This window comes from Vulpes vulpes, chromosome 14 (genome assembly GCF_048418805.1).
Source record: "Vulpes vulpes isolate BD-2025 chromosome 14, VulVul3, whole genome shotgun sequence".
Taxonomy (NCBI): domain Eukaryota; kingdom Metazoa; phylum Chordata; class Mammalia; order Carnivora; family Canidae; genus Vulpes; species Vulpes vulpes.
This window is the reverse complement of record NC_132793.1, coordinates 15,866,790-15,891,785: the sequence shown is the minus strand read 5'-3', so window position 1 is coordinate 15,891,785 and position 24,996 is coordinate 15,866,790. Positions and strand designations below refer to the sequence as shown.

The window sequence follows — 24,996 nt, the reverse complement described above, 5'->3', positions numbered from 1 at the left end:
GGGGTCTCATGGTTAGGTGTTCAGTCTCTACCAGGGCTCAGCAGCAGGCCAGAAACTAATTTTCAAAAGGACAATTGTTATTTGCAGAAGAAGACATGACTTTGTTCCAACTGTTAGGGATGTGCCCTGAGATTTTCCTATTAGGGCTGGCTAGAGGCTCCACACAACATGTCTAAATCACAGACAATTTAAGCACCATTGGATCTTCTGGAACATAAGGCTTGGCTGGTAGAGCACCTTGCACTGCAGCCTGACTGCTTTGGGATCCATCCAAAACCAGCAGTCTTATGGGTTACTCAGTAAATGACTTGAAGCAGCACACAAAAATGGGTGTACATTGCTTCTCACATCCAGAGAGGGCCACCAACTGCAATGCTTTTTTATCTTAGCATAGGCGTAGCAACTTGTCTTTCATTTGGAGGGGATCGCCTGACATTTCCTAACTCCTCAGTCCCTAGAAATTTCACCAAGGTTACAGGCCCCTGAATGTTCTTGGGGTTAAGATACCACCCTCTGGCAGGCAGGCGTAGGTCTTACTAAGGCATCTGGTGTACTTGCTATTTCCTGTTCACTGGGTTCAGTCTGATGTCATCAATGTAGTGGATCAATGTTTTGTTATGGGGACATCAGGATAATCAAGTTCTCTCCAGATTGTGACAGAGAACAAAAAAGCTGACATTGCCTGACATTAAGAAAGCAAAGATGTACTGCTGCCCTGCCAAGTAAAGGGAAATGGCTTTTGGTGGTCCTTACTAAATGATACAGAGGGGATCCCTGGGTGGCGCAGCGGTTTGGTGCCTGCCTTTGGCCCAGGACGCGATCCTGGAGATCCCGGATCAAATCCCACGTCAGGCTCCCGGTGCATGGAGCCTGCTTCTCCCTCTGCCTGTGTCTCTGCCTCTCTCTCTCTGTGACTATCATAAATAAATTAAAAAAAAAAATTAAATGATACAGAGAACAAAATTTTCTTTTTCTTTTTTTTTTTTTTAAGATTTTATTTATTCTTCAGAGACAGAGAGACAGAGACACAGACAGAGGGAGAAGCAGGAGCCCGACGTGGGACTCAATCCCTGGTCTCCAGGATCACGCCCTGGGCCGAAGGCGGTGCTAAACCGCTAAGCCACCCGGGCTGCCCGAGAACATTTTCTGGACCAGAGACTGAATTCAAAGTGCCAGACACTGTGCTGATTTGCTTTAGCAAAGAAACTGCATCTGGAAAAACAGCAGTTGGGGTCACCACCTGGTAGAGTTCACAATAAAACATTCTCCAAAACCCCTCCATTGTGCAGCGTTGAAACTAGTCTAGTGTGTGGGGGTGGTGGCAAGTTCCAGGAGCTTCCCCTCATCTACCCAGATAGCCCTTCTACCTAAATAGGACGATAGAAATGTGGGGATGGGCTTAACACATAACTTTGGCCCAAGTGATAATGGAGGCTTGGCCTGGGTCATTGGGGACGGTAGAAGAGGGTGGCTGACCAGCAGGAAGAGATAGAAATCTGTCGATCCTGCTGAGACTCTGAGGTCTTTGCCCATGGCAAAGACAGAGAAGCCCCGACCTCAGTTCGGTGACTGGGAGGGTCTTCAGGTATTAGAAGAACTGGCAACTCTTAGAACCTGCAGAGACTGACACCCTGCCGGACTTTGTCTCCACCAAACGCCTAACACACTCCCGCGTTTCCCAGGGCATCCGCCTGGAGAGCAAGGAAGTCAGGCCCGGAGACGTGGGAATAAAGGAGACAAGACGGAGTACAGCAGGCAGGGAATGCAGAATCACTACGGTGCCTGCCACACGGTATTCAACAAGAGAGGGAAAACATCAAGGACAAGGACGTAGGAGAGTGGACGTTCAGTGTTCTCCCATTCACAAGGTGAGTGGTAGAGACCAGCCTGGAATCTGTTTCCTGCCTTCGTTCAGGGACTCGGGCTCCTGCCATGCTGTTGCCCCACCCTTCCTCCAGCACACTGTCCTCATCCGCAGGGCATGTGAGGCCCAGGTGTCAGGTGGTGAGGAGGGAAAGAGAGGATGGAAGAGCACGTGTCCAGCATTTCAAGGCCTACACTTAGAAGAGAGTCACGTCATTTCCACTCACATTCCATGGGTAAGAATGTAATGGCTGGGCCTTGCCAGCTGCAAAGGGACCGGGCAATGTCATCTGGTTGGGCAGCCTGTTGCTAAGGAAGGAGAGAACAGATCTTGGTGGACAGCTCGCAGCCTCTAACACAAGGAATGACCAAATAAGAAGAGCCCCAGGCAGATGGCTGGAAAAAAATCACAGGCTCAAAGTCCAGGTTGGAAGACACTGTGAAACTCTACCCACCTGCTTCAGGTGGGGAAGAGGGAAACTGAGGCCCTAGATGGGCGGTGTCTGGTTTGGTCAGGATCCCACTATGAGTGAGCTAGAGCCAAGAGTCCTTTCCCTGGTCCCAGTCTGTCTCAGGGAATGTGATGGAGAGAAAGAACCTAGGGTGGAGGATGAGAAGAGTCAATACACAAACATTTGCTCAGAATCCATCAGCTGCTGGGCCTTCTATGAGGGGCCATGGAGGGATGCAGAGATGAAGGGGATGTGTGGCTGTCAGAGTTAGGTTGCTACTACCACCACCTGGACTGTGGTAATGGGCACCCCCAAAGTTTCCACTATCATGAAAGGTCTCTCCACTGTTCACAGAAAGATCTGTGGTGGGGAGGACTGTAAGGTCGTATTTTCCTCAGCACACAGCCTCTTCATTACCAAAGTCATAGAATCACTTGTCCAGGTCACTCTGACATATCCCCAGAGACCTGTTCCCACGTTGGCTCAAGGCCTCAGTTTTCTCATTTATAAAATGGAACGGATAGGTGCTCAGTCTGTTGGACATCTGACTCTTGGTTTCGGCTCAGGTCACAATCTCACCCCATGTCTGGCTTTGTGTTCAGTGTGGAGTGTATTTCAGATTCTCTGTCTCCCTCTCCCTCTGCCCCTCCCCACTCGCATTCTCTCTCTCCCAAACAAATAAATAAAATCTTAAAAAAAAAAATAGAATGGAGCTGACAATACTGATAGCTTCCATCCAGTGAACACTATGCCTTAGGAAACTCACATAAATAATTTCTAACTCTGCAAAACATCAATATTTATGTTTCACCAATAAAGAAAGAGAGGCTCAGAGAGTTAAGGGCCCAAGACACAAGGGGTAGATGGGGTTACTGGGTTCCCCAACAGGATGATCTTTTTCCAAGCAAGTTTGTAGCACGTCCCAGTATGGGTGGAATTTGTTTCCTGTCCTGTGAGTGCCAGGCTTGCCCATGTGGCCACCTCGGGCCAGTGGAATGTGAGTGGAAGGACGGGATATAAGCAGAGGCTTTAACATGCTGTTCAGTTTGTATTAGGCTTTCATGTCCCAGTGATTGTCACAAGAAGAACACATCCCAGGTACTTGCTGTCATTTTAGCCTGGATTTAGCCTGAATGTGGCCTGGAGCAGAACCTACTAGTTAAGGCCAGTCCAGGTCAGTAAGTTGCAGTTGCAGTGACCTGTGAGCATCTGTGGTCATAAGCCACCATGTAGGAGGAGGTTTGTTATAAAGCATTATTGCGGCAACAGCTGACTAATATAGTAGCAGAGCTGGGATATGAAGCCAAATGTGTGAGAAGCCAGAAATCTTTCTGTTTTCTCTATGGCCTAGGTTGTTAGCAATTACAGTTGAGACAATATCATAAAAATATAAGGCACTGGGAACACCTGGGTGGCTCAGTGGTTGAGTGTCTGCCTTCAGCTCAAGGCATGGGCCCTGGGTCCTGGGATCGAGTATTGTATCCCTCTGCCTAAGTCTCTTGTCTCTGCCTCTCTTTCTGTATCTCTCATGAATAAATAAATAAAATCTTTTTAAAAAGTCAGGCACCAGATTAAAAGATTCAGAACAAATGCTAGTTGTTATTAATTTTATTCAATGTTGCCTTTTAAAGAGCACATTGATGATACAAGTCATTTCAGGGTTATTGGGGACATAAAGGGGTTATAGTGCCCAGGCTTCTGAGAGAGACATTCACTAGGCAAAGGCAACTCTCTTCAGTAATAAGCAGCCTTCATAGGTGACTGACATTTTAAAACTTACAAAATATGGGGCAGCCCTGGTGGCTCAGCGGTTTACCACCACCTTCAGCCCGGTGGGATCCTGGAGACTCCAGATCAAGTCCCACGTCGGGTTCCCTGCATGGAGCCTGCTTCTCCCTCTGCCTGTATCTCTGCCTCTCTCTCTCTCTCTAGGTCTCTCATGAATAAATAAAATCTTAAAAAAAAAAACTTACAAAATATTTTCCCATCCATGATTTCATTAAGCCAAAGACTAGTGGGGTAGAAAAAAACATATTATCACCATTTCATAAATGAGTAAGAAGCCCAGAGGGGCTAAGTGACTTGCCTAAGATCACAAGCTGAGGTGTGGACAGGCAGCTTCTAATACCTCCATATGAGAGTCACCATTCGCCCCTGCATTAGTCCCCAGGAGCATGGGGGTAACTGGCAGACACAGAACACTCAGGAAATACAAGCAGAAGTCCAGAAGGATGGGATGAGGGGGCAGCGGGCATGGACAATAGCAGCCTGTTTGGGCAGAGCCCGAACAACTTTGCTCCAGAAGTTAAGATGCTAATCAGGGGTGGCTCCCAGGCTTCTCCACCCACTTACCTCCTAAGCGCTCAGACACCCCAGACACACATACCCAGGCAGCCACACCCTGGCAGAGAAGACCAGGGAAGTGGCAGAGCTCCAGTGATAAGGCACCCAGCCCAGGTCCCCAAAATAAGCAGCCTGGAAACCCTAGCCAGTCAGTCTTGAGCTTGCCTGTGAGTGGACATCTCCTCAAATGGGGAGACCTACTTCACCTTGTGCCCCCAAACCCCATAGATAAATAGATGGCCCTTTCCCTCAGCTCTCCTGGGTAACACCTCTCTCTGTCCTCCAACCCCGAGTTAGCCTTGAGAGCAGACTGCAGACTCTCCGGAACTCCATTCCCACACCAGGTCACTGGGACACAGCCTTCTACATTCATTAACTGTACATTTTCATTACTTCTGAGTTGATCAAAATTAAAACACTGATGTGTACGGTGTTTCTTTCTCCTGATTTTAATATGTCACAGTGATGATGGTGCATGAGAGACTCACTGTGCACTTGAAGACATCTGTACATACTTCCCACATAGTAGGTCCCATTCTAAGCACTTCACAAGGATCAATTCATGTCATCCTCCCAAAAACCCTACGAGGTGGGTACTTTTATCATCCCCATTTTACAGGTGAGGAAATTGAGGCCAAAGGTTAAGGAACTTGTTCAAAGTCACAATGCCAATGTGTGTGTGTGGCCAAGCCAGGATTTGAACCTAGGCAGTCTGGCTGCAGTCCCTGTTAATCACCCTCCTCCTTTGCTCTTCTAAGTGCTTTATGCAGACCACCTCTGCTTGAGTGGTGGCAGGTCAGGGCAGGTTGGGGGCACACCCTGCTTGAGATGTCCAGCGCAGTTTGGACTTGCTCAGGTCATCGCCTGCACCCAGCTGGATGAACCCCCTGAAGGCACCATGTCTCTGTTAATGACCATTGCGCCTCCCATGGTGCCTGGTTCCCTCGTTGTTCCTGGAATACCGAAGCCGAAAATGTTGAAGATGAAGCAGCAGCATCCCCACCTTACTCTTCAGGAACAGAGGTTCAGACACACTGATGTGATTGAGGGCGCATGGCTGTAAGTTCTAGTCCGTGGAGATCCAAGTCTTCCTGCCTCCAGATTCCACAAGAAATACAACAGCCTTGATTCTTTGTAGGGAGTGCATTACGTTCCTAATACAGTTACCATAATTCGTTTAGACTGATTGGCATCAGTTAAACAAACATTGACATCTTTTCACTATCACAAAGAGCTGCGATAAAGTCTTTTGACTTCTGTTTGCCCACTTCCACAAGCATTTCCACAGTCCTCCAGCCCTAGACTGAAACTGCTGGACATTCTAAGTTTGGACACGACTATGTTACCTTCTAAACACGTGGTCCCATTTTGCCATCTCCTGTTCTCCCCAGGGAATGAGAGCACCTGTTTTCTGTGCTGTGTGTGTTCAATTTTAAAACTTGTCAAGAGAATGGATGAGGGGTTTCTGGGACAAGTTCAGAAGGTGACCACAATGCACAGGATTTCTCCTAACAGAACCTCCCTTCCCCCTATGGCTGTCAAACATGGCTTGAGTATAGAGGCTTTTTTTTTTTTTTTTTTAAAGGCTTCTGCAGTTCATCTCTCTGGGAATGAGGCTGAGCCCCCCAGTGTCGAGTAAGTCCAGATGAACACATGCAATCAGGTCTGAGCTGTTAGGCTATGGAAGCAGACTGTTGTGGGGGGCGGGGATAAAGAGTACCCAGAGGTAGGCTCCTCCATCACTCATTGGAAAACCAGCTGCCGCCTCAGCTCTGAGTAAGTTTCTTTTCATGTTGTTTCCTGAAATAGGAGTCATAACCAGCTTGAGAAGCTTTGCCAAACAGAACAGAGAAACAGAATAGACCAGAAGAGTTGTGAGATTACTCAGTCTACTTCTGCTGTTTATCAGATAAGGAAACTGAGAGCCAGAGATGGTGAGTGATGAATTCCCAGTTACACAGGAAAGTTCAAAACAAGGAGTAGCAGGATCCAGCTCAAAGCCAGGTAGCCCGACTTCTAGCTGAGTGCTCTTCAGATCACAGCAGGACCCATCCATCACCTCTGCTGACCGTCCTTTCTAGGTGTTCTCTTGCTTTTGAAAATGAGGGGACTATCAGTTTTCTTGAGAAGTGCTGTCTGGGTAAAAATCACCACAGTATGTCTATCTTCGTGCCTTTGTGCATCCTATTCTCACTTCCTGGAATTCCCTTCTCTGCCTAAGTGCCTGAACTCCTCCCCATCCTTCAAGACCCACAAGAGCAGTTACGTTCCGCGAAAATATTCCGATTCCCCAGGGCAGCTGGTTGTTCCCTGCTCTATGGTCCCAGGCCCTGACCTTGCCCCAGCACTCAGAACGCTTGATGGTGGTTGCTGGCTCCTGCTGTGTCTTCTCCATAAGCCTGGAAATTCCTCAACTGCACAGATGTGTCAAATTCTCCTCTGAAACCCTGGCACACACCTGGAGCTCCTGTGGCATGGACTTTGGACCACAAACTGCAGCAGAGAGGGGGTGTATCCTACCCTATCAGCCCCTGGCTCATATATGAACTCAGAAGTTTGGCGCCCCTGAAGGAATCCGCATGGGGAAGTTGTGCAGTGTAAGGAGCTTTTCTAATCCTGGAGCCATGGAGTTTTCAACAGACAGTACCTCGCCGTGCCAAGCAGGTCAGGCTGACAAATGAGTGGGCACTAAAAGGCAGAGAAAGCCGTCACATGTGTCTAGGCCTCCAGGGCACAGGGCACTTTCACAGCTGACCTCATGAGAACAAACTTTGTAACTCCTCTTCAGTGTTACTTCCATGAAACTCAACTCTTCTCCTTCTGCCAGGAAAACTCTAAAATCCTGTTGACCCAAACCTCAGGACCCTCAGATATGGATATGAGGGAAGAAGTCAATCAAGCTAAGGGATGTATGACCAAGCATGTACTTAGTTTGTAGGATTTAGGAGGACACAGAAAGAGTGAGTACAGTCATGAAACACCCTATGTAGCAAGTAGCTCAAGTAAGAGCTTCACCATTGTCATCAAGTAGGCTGAGCTTTCCAGGTTCTGGGCTTTCTCAAGGATTTTAGAAAAGACCACATGAGACACGGAATGTGGGATTTCATTATCTCCAGTTTACTTAATTTGCTTGTTTACACACACTATCTCTGTGTGCATAACAGTGGCAAGAGCCATTCTCTAAATACAATCTGGTACTCAGACTATGACAGATGCACATGAAAAATGAGGCATCACTGAACCTCAGCATGGAGAGGCAAAACAAGCATAGCAGGATTCTGGGACCACAGATGCCCTTATAAGCTTCTTGTTCAGCACCTAGGACAACAGACACTTTCCAGAAGATGATGCAAGGCTCTTTCAATGGAAGACCCAGACCCCAAATGGTGCTGAAACAGGAGCAGCAGGATCCAGCTCAAAGCCAGGTAGCCCGACTTCTAGCTGAGTGCTAGAAAGCAGAGACTTGTTTCCCTGCCTTCCTAAGGAGCCAAGAAGTTCTAAAGGCTTGTCAAGAAAAAGGAGACAAGAGATTAGTGTCTGCTGAGCACAGGTGCTGGGCAGTTTACATACATCATTACCCTTAATCCTAATGGTATCATCTCCATTGTCCAGATGTGGACACGAAGCTTGCCCATGGTCAGACCACCCTCAGTGCTGGTACCAGCACTGGAACCCACATCTTGGGTTTACCTAAGCCCAAACTCTTTCAGCTTCGGCATGCCGTCTTACACAGGGGTACAGAGCATGTTCCCAGGAGAAAGGCAAGGGTGCTAACACTGAACAGGAAATGGTGGAAGACCACTCAACACACGGAGGTCAGTCACAGACACTTGCCACAGAGTTAACTCAATGCTGAGCCTGAACCAGATCTGCCAGAGAGAAATGGCTGGGGATTTAGCTGCGACAAATGAACGTGTGCAGTCATCTTCTTGTGCCTGTTGCCTGTTGGTGCTGAACATGAAACTCAGGAGAGCCCCCAACCCCTTCAACCAGCCCCTGCCATCTACTTCACCCCTGCTTTCATTTCCTGTTTACAGACAGAAATTCCAGAGGGCAAAAACATTTTCAGGGGGCCCATGACATCTGGCCAATGCTCCCAAAGCACTCTGGTGACACCTCTGAAATCTCAGTGCCATAATTTCTGCCACTTTTGGGTACAATGTATCCCAGCTCACGTTTTGATGGATATGAATTAACATGCAACCTGATGGAACACCAACTACATATTTTTAATACATCTTTGTATGAAATACAGTTTACCCTGAAGATTTTCCAGGCCTCAAGCTCCTAACAATCTAAGCTTGAGTTAAGGCAGTCAAGTATAGTGCTTTTCAGTTAATGCTATTATCAGGTTTAACTTGGTGTGGGGAGAGGAGAAACATCAAGGAAGCTTCCAGGATGATTACCCAAAGTGCAAGGCGCGGGTACAGAAGGCCTAAGGACGCAGCCTGCGGGGGCCAGTGGGTGGCAGGCTGTCCTATCAACAGAGCTATAACAGCACCTTTGTGGGTGGAGGTGACAGGCCACAGAAGGACAAGGCTGGATATTGAGAAGTGTGCAAAGGGGACAGAAAAGATCGATTTCAAGGCCAGTTGAACAGGCCCAGGTTTGGTCTGGTGTTGGTACAAGTAGGAGGGTGGGTGCCAAAGTCACTCCAATATTAAATAGGGACATTTTTGCAAATGGGTTGGCTTCTTGCCATTGGAGGTAATGGAAGACATTTTCCTTCACCTCTGATTTATCATAATCTCGTCCAAATGTAAATTCCTTGGGCCACTGCAAACTGATCAATGAGCTTATCAGCACACTGTTCAGATTATACCACTGATGTGTGGTCAGGAAAGTGTCAGTGCAAGTATGCATTTTGCAAAGTTACTCTGACTCAGCTTAAAATTCATCCAGTTGTTATTAAAATGTCTGCCTTTGGGATTTATTCTTAATTTTTTTTTTAAGATTTTATTTATTTCTTTGAAGGAGGGAGAGGGAGAGGGAGAGAGAGAGAACACAAGCAGGGAGGAATGGCAGAGGGAGAGGGAGAAGCTGGCTCCCCACTGAGCAGAGAGCCAGATGTGGGGCTCGAACCCAGGACCCTGAGATCATGACCTGAGCCCAAGGCAGACACTTAACCAACTGGGCCAGCCATGCACCCCGGCTTCTATTTTTAATAGAGAAAACAGCCCATAAAGTGAGGTGGAATTTAATACCATAAGCCAAGAGTTTGGATTATAAAAAGTAAATTAGTGTTCTAAAAAACACAAAAACAAAAACTCAAATGTATCCACACACGTACCAAAGTGAAGCCCTGAAGTTGTGGATTACTCTCAGGGGTTTTGTCAACAAAGAGCAAATGCCATAGTTGTTATTAAAAACAATCAAGCATTTGCTCAAAATAATAGGGAAAAAAGGTAACCTTATTGTTCCAAAAACCAATACACAATAGACAACATGGACAGTAAACCAGCAATGTTCGTTACATAAATATCACCCAACACTCAGCCAGAGAGGCACTCCAGTTTAAATATTTTGGTAACTAATCACAAGTCAGTTGCAATATATAACATTCTGAGGATAAATGAATACCATGACCGGAGAGTGTCTTTCAGGCAGCCGGCTGTTTTATAAAAAACCCTGCTGGAAATAAGTGCTTATGCAAAACTGACCAGAGGGCAATACTGTTAAACCACAGTGTTAACAGCCATTACAATACGAGACACCCAGAATCAGGGAGAGAATGACAGCAGCGGAGAAGGGTCTTGAGGCCCTGGCCTCCACTTTGGCCACACAGCAGAGGCTTTCCTGATTCTGTCCTCTCACTGAGCCTTAGCTCTGCCCTCTAGAGACAAAAGGAACATTCCAGATTAAGGTCAAGTCTTGCCAGGGACAGAAAGTGCCTGACTGGGAATGGTGGTGCTTGTGACACAAAGTGACATGGCCAAGAAGTGTGGGAATTAAACTCACTCCCCCGCCTCCACCACCGCTCCCCAAAACTGCCTGGTAAGCTTCCTCTCTGAAGCAGGATTGATAATTTAGTCAAATAACTAATAAAAATAATGAAAAAAATATATATTAGCCATTGTCCTACTATCACCCCTTTTGTTTTGCTTTTACTTCTTATAACTATCTTGCTTCAAATTCAAACTAGAGCTCTGGGGAGGAAGTCCTGGGGAAAAAGATTTCAGATACCAAAACCCGTAGGTCCCATACCAGCCCAGCAAACCAAAGAGGGTACCAAATACTTTCTGGGACAAGTTGTGGAAGTAAACGGCCGTGCACAGAAACATCCACACCCAGATGAAGGTCAGGAAGCCCAGGGCCACCACCAGGGTGGTGATGGCAGTGTGGAGACAGTGGCTTCGGTCCATCTTCAGTTCATGCAGCACGGCCATCTCCTCCACAATCATAAGGGCGCAGAAGGTCAGCAGGAAGGAGTGGCCTGAGATGTCAAAGCCATGCCAAAAGCCTCCTTCCCCGTGGCATTGCTGCTTACTCTGGTGCTCCTTTCTGACCCCTTCCAGGGTTGGTGACTGGTAGCAGCTGCCCGTGTAGTGTTCGATGTTGGAGAAGATGGCTGTGCAGACATACCAGATAGCCGTGCCCACCAGCAGGGTACTCAGCCGCCGCAGGACCAGGCCAGCCCTGCCTGTCAGGTGGTAGTTGGTGAGGGCAATGAAAGGCAGGAGGAGACAGAAGGTCCAGGCCCAGGCCAGTTTGACAAAATATCTGGCAGGAGAGGAAAGTGGAAGTGAAGAGAGGGGACACGGTAGAGAGGAAAGAAACGATGTCATGACTCGGGTCTCTAGAGTCTCAAGGGAGGGGAAATAAGAAAAGCTGATAAAAACTACAGATAACAACTTCACTTACTAAGTTTCAAATGTAGTAACTCCTTACTCCTTAAACAGCTCTGCGACGTAGGTACTGTTATGATACTCATTTTACAGATAAGAAAGGTGAGGTATGGAAGTATCATACCCAAAGTAGAGATCATAAGCGGTGGAGCTAGGATTGGATTCCAGGGCTTGTGATCTTAATCTGAGATCCAGGCCCTGGATGGTGGACACACAGGATATTCATGGCTACCCCGAGAAGAAGGTCTCATTTGCCCCCATTTTCTAGAGAAGGTGAGGCTCAGGAAAGTTCAGTAACTTTGCCCTGGGTCACAATCACACCACCAGCAAGCCCAGAGTAAATCAAGGTTTGGCCAGCCCCAAAGCCCGTGATTTTTCTACTTGTGGCTCTTTCTTACATGGCAGCAATGATCTCAGAACAGAGCTTGAGTTCAAGCTAGAAGACCGGGTTCAGGGCACCTGGGTGGCTCAGTGGTTGAATGTCTGCCTTTGGCTCAGGGCAAGATCCCAGAGTCCTGGAATCGAGTCCCGCATCAGGCTCCCTGCAGGGAGTCTGCTTCTTCCTCTGCCTGTGTCTCTGCCTCTCTCTCTGTGTCTCTCATGAATAAAGAAATAAAATCTTTCTAAGAAAAAAATTTAAAAAAAATTAAAAAGACTGGGTTCAAGTCTTGACTCTCACTCAACTTGCTCTGATCACTTTCTCCAGGCTTCAGTGTTCCTAGCTGTAAAATAGAGCTAAGGAGATCGAGTGATTTTTTTTTTTTAAATCCCTCCCACAGCCAATGGTTCAGTGGTTCCCTCCAATTAGCACAGAGGCTTGGAACAAAATGTCAGAATCCATGGCTACCCACAAACAGGGACTTATCTGCCAGGCCACTGGGTCCCCAGCTCACCCGGAGCCAGATGAAGTGGCAGCTGCCTGTCTGCCTCCCCTTGCTCATCAGAAGTGGCTGACCTGGGGACCAGCCACGGAAAACACACGGGCGGGAGACTTGGGGCTACAACCACACTCATCATCATCATCTATTCTTAGTGCAGCCACGGGGGGTGGGTGAGGAGGGAAGGGGGAGTCAAGGACAGGACGACTTTTCCCTGGGTTCCAATCTCCGCTCAGACACCACTCCAGAGCCTGTCACTCACATCTTCCCTGGGGCTGATGATATATGCAAGGACCTTGCCAGAGCTGAGACCTGTCAGGCACTTGACAAAACTGCTGGGGAGAGAAACCATGGTTTTGAGTAGATGAAGCAAAGCTGGGCTGCCTTTTGGAAGACGCTGCAAGTCTGCTGTTCTAAGGAGGAATCTAAGCTCCCTTCAAGGCAGTTTTATAACTTCACTAATGCAACACTGTTTTTGTGCAAAACTCTTGAAAGCCACCAGTTAGAGAGAGAGAAAAAAAGAAAAAAAGAGCGTGAGTGGGTGGAGTTAAGATGTCTCAAAGAGCCCAGCCGGTTGCTTTCCTGGGCTACTGCCATGGACTTTGGGCGGCTGAGGAGGTCCAAGGAGATGCAGGGTCATGCAGGGTAAAGGTCGGAGGCCGCAGGGTTCCTTCACAGGCCGGGCCGGGCTCGCCGGGGCTGGGGGGCCAGGAGAAGGCAGGTCTTTGGGTGGGTGGTGATGGGATACGGTCACAGGCGGGGTGGGGTGGGGAGGAGGGGGGAGGCCCGACACCCCCCAACAGGTCCCGGCCGACCCCGATTCCAAGGGGAGGTGGGGGGTGCAGGAACGGAGGCTCACCGACGCCCCCCACCCCGTCCCCCCGACGCCCCATCCCCCCACCCCGTCCCCCCGACGCCCCATCCCCCCACCCCGTCCCCCCGACGCCCCATCCCCCCACCCCGTCCCCCCGACGCCCCATCCCCCCCCAACACACACACGGCCCCGCCCGTCGCTCCCCGCCCGCGCAGCTCGGGCTGGCTCATCCGGGCGTGCAACCCCAGCTGCGGGTGACACCAGCCGCTCGCGGGTCCCTGCGGTCGCCACGCGCGGGCTCGCCCGTCGGGGCCGCTAAAGCCCGGCTCTGCGGACCGGGGCTCACTTACACGTTGAGAACGTTGCGCTTGTTGCTGAGGTAGCTCTCGGGCAGCGGGGAGAGCTCCTTGAGGACGGAGCCCGCCAGCATGGAGAGCGCCAGCGCCCAGGGCAGGTAGCGCCGCACCGCCGCTCGCACCAGCGTCCCCCGCAGGAGCCTCGCGCAGCGCTCCAGGTGCTCCATGCCGGACCTCGTCGGCCACCGTCCGCCTCCCCGCGGCTTCCCGGCCACCGTCTTGCGCTTCGCCCCGAAGCCGCGGCCTCCCCGCCCCCCGGCGCATGCGCGTCGCCCGCGAGCCCCGCCCCCCAGGAGCGCTCGCGCTCCCCCTCCCGGCCACCGGCCGCCTCTGCAGCGCGTCCTGTTCCGATCCCCGCGGCCCCCCTTCTCCCTTCTCCCAGCGCGGTCGCCAGGCGGCAGGCAGGCGCGGAGTCTTGCCCTGGGTCTGGGGGAAAAAAGCTCCAGGGAGTATTTGCTGGAGATGGGGAAGAAGAACTGCAGCACTGTAGGAGTTAGAGCAGTGGTCGCGGCATCGGTTAGTCTCTCTCGGAAGCTGGGAGACACCTGCTCCATCTGTGCCTCAGTTTTCTCATCTGTAGAATGGGGAGAGTTCAGCACTTCCTGAGAGTTAGTCCATGAAGCCCAGGTCATTACGGTGACCCAGGTATAGGGAAATGAGATTTACTTTTTTTTTTTTTAATAGAAGTGCTTAAAACAAACCCAATTTAAATGTTACGTTATTAAATTTTAAGAAACATTTATTTTTTAAAAAGGGTTTTATTTATTTATTCATGAGAAACACACACAGAGAGGCAGAGACATAGGCAGAGGGAGAAGCAGGCTCCCCACCAAACAGGGAGCCTGATGCAGGCCTGAATCCCAGGACCCCGGGATCATTATCTGAGCCAAAGGCAGACCCGCAAGGGCTCAAGGGCTGAACCACGCAGGTGCCCTTTTTAGAAACTTTTGAAACAACTATTGTATTGAGTGAAAATGCTGGGCTCTGGGGGTAAAGATTAGATGAGGGTGCCAGTGCCTCAGTCATTCAGTTTATCACAGAGCTAAGCTCTCACCCCCATCATGGCTGGATGCCTGATTCAGGGTTTCCCAAACTTCAGGCTCCCCTCCCCCATTGCATCAGTGCCCTAGAACAGCCTTAACAAACTGCTTCGAACTGCTTGGCTTAGAACAACCAAAATTTATTTTTTCACGGTTCTGGAAGCCAGAAGCCCCCAGCTGTTGACAGGGTGGGTTCCTTCCAGAGCCTGTGAGAGAGCCTCTTGTCCATGCCTCTCTCCTAGCTTCTGGTGACTGCCAGCAATCCTTGCTGTTTCTTGCCTGTAGCTGTATAACTCGGTCTCTGCCTCCCTCAGCATGTGGCTTTCTCCCCTCTGTGTGTCTCTCTCCTTCTGTCTCTTATCAGGACAGTAGTCCCTGAATTTAGGGTCCACCCTAAATCCAAGATAATCTCATCTTGAGATCCTTAATTATATCAGCAAAGACCCTATTTCCAAATAAGGTCACATTCCCAAGTGCCAGGGGTTAAGGCATATCTTTTTGGGAATCACCGTTCAAGCCATTACAGCCACCTTAAGTGCTCTTGCTGTGTCCATACACCATCAATACTCTATTTACTTAAAGCTTTCCTTTAAACAGCACACATTTCAAACTTAAATGCCTACTGAATAGCCTCCCAAGCCAAAAATATCCTTGAAATCGTGGATTGTGTATGCCAGTTATATTTATTCTATTACAATAAAACATTTATATTGAAATATTCATCATCGCTAGCTGCCTAGAATAATCTCATGCCCCTAAATCAATGATAGTTGCCAAACTTTGGGAAACACTGGCCTGATTTATACCTATCATGGACTGATGTTTAAACTCTCATGCAGAGAATTAATTAATGAGACTAAAAGCATTCATTCCTTAAAACCATCTTAAGATGATCTTCATATCTGTAAATTTGCATTTATCTAATCAGGGTTCTTCCATAGCAAGATGTCTCTGGGCTTTGAAAAAGTTATGTTTTAAAAAAAAAATATAATGGTGATCACACCACTTTGGTTTCTCACGATTGGAAATAAAAACTACACAACTGAAAGGTGTTATTTGTGAAGGCAGCTTGTAAATAGTATCTGAAACCATCTCTATTTTCTGAAGGTTGGCAGGTGCTCAATTATTGTTACTTTGCATAGCAAACTCCAAATGGTGAAGAACAGGGAGGTACACTGGACATTATTAAAATGGTTTCATCAGGGCAGCCCCAGTAGCCCAGGGGTTTAGCGCTGCCTTCAGCCTGGGGTGTGATCCTAGAGACCCTGGATCGAGTCCTGCGTCGGGCTCCCCGCATGGAGCCTGCTTCTCCCTCTGCCTGTGTCTCTGCCTCTCTCTCTCTCTCTGTGTCATGAATATATAAATAAAATCTTAAAAAAAAAAAAGATAAAATAAAATAAAATGGTTTCATCAGTGACAATCCAGATGCTGCCCTTCCACCCCAAGAAAAGGTGAAATGGTGCTGGGTGAATAGAAACTCTGTTCAGACATCACCCAAATGAACTTTCAAAAATACCTCCTGAAACTTTCAGGATTTGTACTTCTGTAGAAAGGATTTGGGTTTCCCCTTAGGAGCCTATGTAACTTCATCCCTGGAGAATTTTGAAGACTAGGTTAAACCCAGACCTGAAAAATTGTAGGTCTCTAGAGAAGTCTGTCTCTCTTTCTTTCTGTCTGTCTTTCTTCTTCCTTTCTTTCAACTTCAACCCATATTAGAAAATTTATGTTTCTGGGATCCCTGGGTGGCTCAGTGGTTTAGCGCCTGCCTTTGGCCCAGGGCGCCATCCTGGAGTCCCGGGATCGAGTCCCACGTCAGGCTCCTGGCATGGAGCCTGCTTCTCCCTCCTTCTGTGTCTCTGCCTCTCTCTCTCTCTATCATGAATAAATAAATAAATAAATCTTTAAAAAAAAATTTTATGTTTCTTTTGTGAGTCCATTGGTAGGCTGGAGCCAACCCATTCAGGCCTAGGAGAGCAGATTGTTAGGCTTTCAGGACTTCTTCAAGCTGACTATTTAAACACAGCCATTATTTAAAATTGTATTATATAAACCAACAAACTCAACATAAATATTCCAAACTCATTATTTCTTAATCTTTTTACTATATGCCCTTATTTACCTATGCTCTTGGGATTACTTACATCCATTGTATCTGTAGGGCATATTACAGTGCAATTTTGCCAATTGTGAGTTCAGCAGCATTACCCTGGTAGCTTGAAACTAGCCATGATGGAAGTCTTTACACCAGTGAAAGGGACAATTACTATAAATCAGGGCTTCATTTGGTCTGTTCATTGTCTAGATTGAAATGCAACTCCATTGTCAAGTGTGGTTCAAACTAAGTTGTTTATAGATACAAGAGTCCAACAAAAATCAGTGAAAGCATTCTGTGAGAATCAATTTACTATATAAAATTTACAGTAAACAATATTTGTGTATTTTATTGTCTGTAAATTATATGCTACTTTATATTAAGAAAACTGTGATAGAGCTATGCACATATACCCTTATACATTTTCTTAGCTGGCTGTTAAACATTTATCAATAAATCACTGGCTGTAATCCAGGATACACATAAAAATGTATATGTAGCATATGAGTGAATATACCCACTAAGAGATACAAAGACATAGCTGTAAATATAGCTCTATGATAGTTACTGACGGAATTTGCCTCTGCTATGTATGAGATGTTCTGATATTTTCTGTTGAGTTACAAATTCAATTTTTAGAAATGCTGATCATGACCCATCGAACTGATTTTACAACTCACAAATGGGTTCTGTAGTTTGAAAAATAGGAGGTTTTAAGGCATTGGAGGACCATGCCCTGCCCTTCCCCACCAGAGGGTGATAAAAGACCATGAATCACAGGGTTCTCACCGCCGGAGGCTACCATGGTACCACCCAATTACTAGTTTCATTCCTTTTTTATCTATTTACCAAGTACTTGTTACAAGTATATGGTCTCTGACCTCAAGGAACTTAAAATCTAGTGAAGGTGATAATCCTTCATTTACTCAGCCAAGCAACATTTATTAATTTGCTATGCACCAACAACTGGGCTACATGTTAGGACTTCCAATGTGTTGCATAGGTGAGTTTCCTTAATAACTGAAGATTTATCACCCTTTAAAAACACAATTTCCCTCGTTGGAGGCAGAATAACTAACTCTGTGGAATGGTTGCATGGAAATCATCTGAGGTTACCATTGTGCTTTGGCCAGGTTGGACATGCATATATAGAAGCTAAAGATTCAATAAAAGCAAATGTAAGTTTGTGCTGCCTTCTCATAATGCAATTTTCTTCTGGGGACGCCTGGGTGTGTGGCTCAGGGGTTGAGCTCTGCCTTCAGCTCAGGGTGTGGTCCAGGGGTCCCAGGATCCCAGGATGGAGTCCTGCATCTGGCTCCCCGCAGGGAGCCTACTTCTCCCTCTGTCTGTGTCTCTGCCTCTCTCTGTACCTCTCATGAACAAACAAATAAAATCTTAAAAAAAAAAGTATTCTTCTTTATAATCACATTACACTATAGTGCCCTTGATTTATAGAGATTACATTCTTCCAGAGTGGAATACATAAAAATCTCAGTGTTTGTTTCCATTGGAAAAAAGATCTTTTTTTTTTTTTTTAAAGATTTTATTTATTTATTCATGAGAGACACAGAGAGAGAGGCAGAGACACAGGCAGAGGGAGAAGCAGGCTCCATGCAGGGAGCCTGACATGGGGCTTGATCCAGGGTCTCTAGGAACACACCCTGGGCTGTAGGCGGTGCTAAACCGCTGAGCCACCAGAACTGCCCTGGAAAAAAGATCTTTATTTTAATAATCATCTTGGTCTGTCTTAAAGTATTATTGGCCTGAATCACTTGTTTAAATGGCAAAGAACAGGAGGCGTTTATGAATTAGGAGAATCATTAAAGATCCTTTTTAAAAATACACTTTAGGGGCGCCCAGGTGACACAGCTGGTAAAGCGTCTGACTTTTGGTTCAGCTGGGGTTGTGATCTTGGGGTTGTAAGGTGGAACCCCGGGTTGAGTTCCATGTTCAGCGAAGAGTCAGCTTAGGACTCTCTCTCCCTCTGCCCCTCCCAACCTCTCTCTCTCCCTCCCTCTCTCTGTAAAGTAAATCTTTTTAAAACACTAAAAATAAAATACACTTTAAAGACTTAAAATACACTTTACAATTTACTTACTCGCTTGTTTATTTTTAAAGGTTTTATTTATTTATTTGACAGATTGAGAGAGAGCACAAGCAGAGGGAGCAGCAGACTCCCCACTGAGCAGGGAGCCTGATGCAGGGCTCAGTCCCGGGTCCCTGGGGTCATGACCTGGGCCTAATGCAGCTGCTTAACCAACTGAGCCACCCTGGTGCCCCACACTAGTTTATTTCTGTCTCGCTTCTTGAATGTCAAGTCCAGAAGGCAGGGAACATTGCCTCTCTTGTTCACTGAAGGATCCCAAGTATCTAGAACGATGGCTGGGACCCACTAAGCGCTCTTTTTTGTTGTTGTCAAATAAATTAATGAATCATTATTAATATACTGATGTAAAGGAAGTTATTTTAAAGTGATTTTTTAATAAACTGAAGAGAAGATAGAATAATAATTATGAAATTATTATTTTCTAATCTTATGGGATTTCCAAGATTACAAATCACCAGGAAAGGGATTTTCTGGTCCATAAAGTGTGAACGATGCTGCAGTGGAATGACAGTGGATTTAGTAGATGATGCTTGAGGCCACTGAGGAGAAGACCCCATAGGACCAAGAAAAGGTCAGGGAAGGTCTTGGAGGATATGATCTCTATGTAAGTGTAAACGTCTGCAGTAGAGCCCCTGAAGCCAGGGGTTGTTGAGAAGAACAGTGGGAAGCAGCCATTCCAGGAAGAGCAACCAGCAGGTGCCCTTTTGTTGGCTGGTATGTGTGTGAAATAATTCTCTGTGGGTTGGGGGAGGGGGCAGGCAGCCCAGTAATTCTCCCAGCGGGCAGCCCTCACTGGCCATAGCTCCTGGCCAGCCAGCAACAATTCCTTCCTTCTGAGCTCTCCTCTGCAATGCCTCCCCCATTCTTAACCTCTGGCTACCTCTTTCTGGCCAGAGGGGACGACTAGCCACTCCCTGGGGTGAGGCAGCTGAGCAAAGCCAGTGTCTGCCAGAGGCCAGGCTGCCTGACTGCTAACAGGGAGGGGGTTGTATCCTCTGGCGGTGCCCCCAACACACACACAGCCCCAGGCTGCTCCTCGTGTGGGCACAGAGTCAGAAGGGCTGGTGCAGGAGGGCGGGGTTCGGCCTTACTCATCTGCAGGCCACAGGGAGAGCAGCAGGAGGGGCTGCCTTGGATTCTGCACCACCCTCACCAACCCTACTCCCTCCTCCACCACCCCCACAGTCTCCTGCAGCCCCCAGACCCTCCTATCTCAGGTGGTCACAGGGCTAAGGTTTTGTTGTCTGAAAAAACGCTGGTAAAACTAGAAAGAAAAGCAATAAACAGAGTATCCCAGTGTCACAGAGCAGTTACCTGTAGGATAAAAGGAGGGCGTTGGAACCAGAAGGAGTACAGGCAATGTTCTAGCTCTTTACCTGGGGAGGTAGTCAGATGTTTACTTTAAAAAATTGATTAAACTACATATTTATATTTTATAAATCTACTACACTTGTTATATTTCACAATTTATGAGATGGTATGCATTTTTTAAAAAGAACACCAAACAGGGAATAAAATACCCAGGTTCTAAGAAGAACTAGTTTTATTGTACTTTTTTTTTTAAAGATTTTATTAATTCATTCATGAGAGACATAGAGAAGCAGAGACACAGGCAGAGGGAGAAGCAGGCTCCCTGCAAGGAGCCCGATGTGGGACTCGATCCCAGGACACTAGATCATGACCTGAGCCAAAGGTAGATGCTCAACCACTGAGCCACCCAGGTGCCCCTAGTTTAACTGAACCCTAATTGTCTGGCACTGTGCTAGGTGCTTTACTGTTTTTGACTCATTCTTCTCACAACCACACAGGTAAGTACTGCTATTACCTCGTTATGCAAACACTGAGACACAGAGAAGCTAAGGACCTTAGCCAAGGTCACACAGCTAGCAATGCATCAGACCTGGGATTCAGACCGGGTCAGTACACCAGCAGGACAAGTCACCCACCTCTCTGTTTCTTCATCTGAAAAAATGAGAACCCTACAGTGTCAGCTTTCTCGCCCGGATAAATAAGCGAGACCTTACTGTACCAGATGCCATGCATACAGGAGGCGCACCATAGATGGTCACATCTGAAATAAAGATGCTCATCTTTGGCCGCTCATAGTAACTTGTGAGACAGGCCCAGCACCGTGTCACTGTCCCCCGTGAATAGATGAGAGGTCTGACTCAGTTCTCAGGTCGCAGAGGAGCCAGGAGGCCCAGCGGCTCCCCCTTGGTCCCTCCCTGGTCCCTTCCCGCCCCGGCCCTGCTGAGCTCTCAGGGTCCTGCGGCTGCCAGGATGTGGCCGCGGGGCTGGGCTCCGCCTGGCGCAGGAATGTGGGGCGCCTCGGCGGTGGTGGCCAGGCTGGGGGCGCTGACACTGAGGCTTTTCCGCTCCAGCTGCGCCGGCCGGCGACACAGCAAATTCCGCGACCACACCTGGCTGTGCAGCTGTTCAGGCTGGACCGGGAGGACGATTCCCCAGTCCCCTGGACGCCGGCCCCGCAGGGCACGGCCTTGACCCCTGGCGGCCTCACGCGGGGACTGTGGGCCAGGGCGCTGGAGCACCCGGCGCCCCCCTCGGCTTAAGCGGCTTAAGCGCCCTGGCCAGCCCCATCCTCCAGCTTCCCCCACCTTTTTTGGAGGAGACAAGTCCTCTCTGACACCCAGGAGGTGAGGCGCTTCCTGGCTCAGCCCCTGTGAACATCTTGCTTAGAATCTTAAGTGGGAGAGGCAGGACCCTTCAAGAGCACCCCTTTGGCTTCAGGGTTCTGGGGATCCATGGGGAATCAGTTCCCAAAAGGTTGGACTGGGGTGAGGTGCTCCCTCTCCCTAAAGGGCTAAGCCCTGGTCTGTTCTCCCTGCCTCCCTCTCAGCCCCGGGGGCCCCCACAGGTTGGTAGGACTGGGCATAGGGCAAAGCACAAAGGAGGATCTCAGGTCCTCGCCTGTTCTGCAGCTGCCGTGACATCCAAAGCCTCCTACTTGCAAGAAAGGGCCTCTGCTTACCTCTGATCCCATCTCTCAACCACCCTCTTACACTTTATCCCCAGAGTCTTCCTTAACCTGCCTTTTTTTTTTCAGTTCACATGGGCCAGATTCCAGCTTGCCTCAGAGCTTTTGCCCATGCTGTTCCTCACCTTGTACTACTGCCCCCAACCCCCACCCCTCTGTCCCAGCTTCATCCTCCACTCATTTTTCTGCTCCTGCTTAATCATCATGTACTACTAACATTACCACTTATAGAGTGTCTTGAAAATTCTCAGGCCATGACTCTTCTACATGAAGTTTAGGATCAGCTTGCCAACTTCCTCTAGAAAACTTGGAATATTGGTTAGAATTATATTGAATCTAAAGATTTATCTAGAGGGCATATCGGTGGCTCAGTCAGTTAAGCATCTGCCTTCATCATTAGTTGTGATCCCAGGACCCTGGGATCGAGCCCCACATTAGGCTCCTGCTCAGAGGGGAGCCTGCTTCTCCCTCTGCCTGCTGCTGCCTGCTTGTGTTCTCTCTCTGTGTGTTAAATAAATAAATACAATCTTTAAAAAGAAATAAAAATTAATCTGGTGAGAACTGACAACACACCCAAGTTCACTAATAATGATGTGATGTGTTGGAGTCACTGAAGATAGAGACACAAATCATACAGCTCCTTCCCTCAAAGAGCATATTTGCTCATTGTCTTCCTTTTTATTTTATTTTATTTTATTTTATTTTATTTTATTTTATTTTATTTTATTTCATTTTATTTTATTTCATTTCATTTCATTTCATTTCATGAGAATAGATCTCATTGGGCCCATTTTGCAGATGAGGAGACTGAGGCTCAGAGGCATTAGATGGCTCGCTTCAGGTCCTATGGTGAGGAAATGGAGTCTGTCTGACTCACAAAATCTACTCATTGAGTCAGTTTGGTCTATGGGTTTGGCTTATGTGTGTCTCTGTTTGTGTGTTTGCATGGAGGGTGTGTTTCCATGCACCCAGAGTGGAAAAACATCTATATTTGAAGATGGATGTGCTGTAAGGTTGAGTGGGAGTCCAGACGTGTCTGCTCTGTTGGATGATGATTTCTGTTTGCGTTGATGTTGGGGTCTTAGGCTATGTGTGTAGTGTTGGGGGTTTTGGTGGGTGTATGGGGGAGGAAGTATGTGTTGTTGGGGAGACAAGAATGGGATATTTCTGTTGGCCTGTGTTTTTTTCTTAGGTAGGATTTTATTTTATACTTGTGGAAATAACTCTTTTAAATTAAACAAAGGTTTTTTAAACCACATATAACTAAATTTTTTATCAAGTGCCGAAATCTCCAGTTTGCAAGGTGAATTTTTGCACATATTGATGCTGTGCCCACTACTTGGATGACAATATAAGGCAGATATAGCCCCTCATAGGGAGTTGCCTCGTGCCCCTGAGTGTAGCCACTGATCTGACTTCCGTTACCTTAAATTAGTTTTACCTGTTCTTGAGAAGTCTATTAAAGGAATCACAGTGTTTCTGCTTGGGGAGGTTAACAGCTAACATTGAATAAACTTTGCTTTGTTCACATATCTCACCTAATTCCTCATAATTGCCAAATAAGCTAGTACCTATTTATTGTTCCCATTTTACAGAAGAGGAGACTGAGGTTCCGAGAGCACTCAGAGCCAGGTCACCTGTCTGAAACCATAGCTCTGCTCCTTGCTCACTACTAGACCATCCTGCCTCCTCCTAGGTAACCTGCCAAAGAGGTGACGCTGCCATCTGGGTGCAGAGAGAGCAAAAGACAGATCTGGGAGCCCAGAGGTGCTTCTGAGTGTGCTTTATCTTTTGAGGACTCAGTTTCTCTGCATCTGTCATGAGGCCTCTCTGGTGCTGGAGAGGGCCAGGATCTACCACTGGCAGCCCAACCACCGCTGTGCTGCAGAGACACACCAAGCCTCATGGGCAGAGGCCTGGCTCCCAGGCTTTTTCACTGCGTGACTGTGGGCAAGTTGCCTCCCTCTTTGAACCTCACATCCTCAACTATGAAAAGGAGATTAAAATCCTAATGCATAGGTTAAGGTGGTAACAGATGGAAGATGTCACTGTATAAATGACTACTGTTATTTCTTAAAAAGGCTTTGTGAAATTTAAAAAGTACAGAAAGTCACACAAAACAAATGGGGACCCCATAAGGCAAATCACTTGTAACCACGTCAGATCAAGAAATAGGAGCCTCTTGGGGTGCCTGGGTGCCTCAGTCTGTTAAGCAATTGATTCTTGATTTCAGCTTGGGTCATGATCTCAGGTTTGTGAGATGGGGCTCTGTACCCAGAGGCTCTGCATTGGGGGTGGGGGGCTTTGCATCAGGGGGCTCTGCATGGGCGGTGGGGGGCGGCTCTACCTCAGACATGGAGCCTGCTTAAGATTCTCTCTCTGCCCCTCCCCACCACTCTTCCTCTCTAAAAAAAAAAAAAAAAAAAAAAAAGGAGCCGCTCAGATGTCCCACCCTGATCACAGCCTGACTTTTACAGTATTTCTTTGTATTTCTTTAGTTTTATTGCCCAAGTACACATCCCTGAACCCTATAGTTTAGTCTTCTCTGTATAAAAAAAAATATGTGTCTTTTAAGTCTCTACTGATTCCCTCTTCATTTCTTGCATTTTCCTAGTTTAACTTTTGGAAGAATCTGGAACATTTGAGGTTTTGAAAAGTCTGGGCGCCATCACTTATTTTTCATTTGTGCTCCCCCACCCCCAGCTCCCTCTCTCTCCTCCTTGGATTTGGAGTGATGCAGATCTGGGTTCCAGTCCCCAGTCTGCCAGTTGCTATGTGACCTTAGACAAGTCACTCTTTTTTTTTTTAATTTTAAGATTTTATTTATTTATTCATGAGAGACACAAAGAGAGGCAGAGACACAGGCAGAGGGAGGAGAAGCAGGCTCCATGCAAGGAGCCGGATGTGGGACTCAATCCTGGGAATCGATGGGAATCGGGGATCAGGCCCTGAGCCAAAGGCAGATGCTTAACCGCTGAGCCACCCAAGCATCCCGACAAATCACTCTTTGAGTCTGTTTCTTCAATTGGCAGAGAGGGTGACCCAGACACTCTTTAAAGTTTCCAGCTTTCTCAGTCTCCTCCTTCAAACACCAGGCTTTTGTCCTACAGTCTCTGCTCAAAAGCAACTTGACAGTGTGAAGATCAGAGAGACCTGGCTCTGGGATCCAGCTTCCACTGGGACTAGCCCTGTGAATGTGGGCAAATTAATT

At 47.5% G+C, this 24,996-nt stretch overlaps 1 protein-coding gene across 1 annotated transcript; it reads right to left on the bottom strand.

The window, feature by feature from the left end:
* Positions 1-7,754: 7,754 nt before the first annotated feature.
* FITM2 (fat storage inducing transmembrane protein 2) lies at positions 7,755-13,811 on the bottom strand. The gene is made up of 2 exons (XM_025998755.2): positions 13,546-13,811; positions 7,755-11,378 (listed from the first exon to the last, which is right to left on the bottom strand). Exons 1-2 carry the CDS (start codon positions 13,716-13,718, stop codon positions 10,763-10,765), a joined length of 789 nt encoding a protein of 262 aa, XP_025854540.1. The 5' UTR covers positions 13,719-13,811; the 3' UTR covers positions 7,755-10,762.
* Between the last annotated feature and the right edge of the window lie 11,185 nt (positions 13,812-24,996).

Coding starts and splice junctions, on each gene's coding strand:
- FITM2 (XM_025998755.2), bottom strand. CDS start 13,718: ATGGAGCACCTGGAGCGCTGCGCGAGGCTCCTGCGGGGGACGCTGGTG. Junction 11,379..13,545: donor AAGCGCAACGTTCTCAACGT/GTAAGTGAGCCC, acceptor CTCTCCTGCCAG/ATATTTTGTCAAACTGGCCT.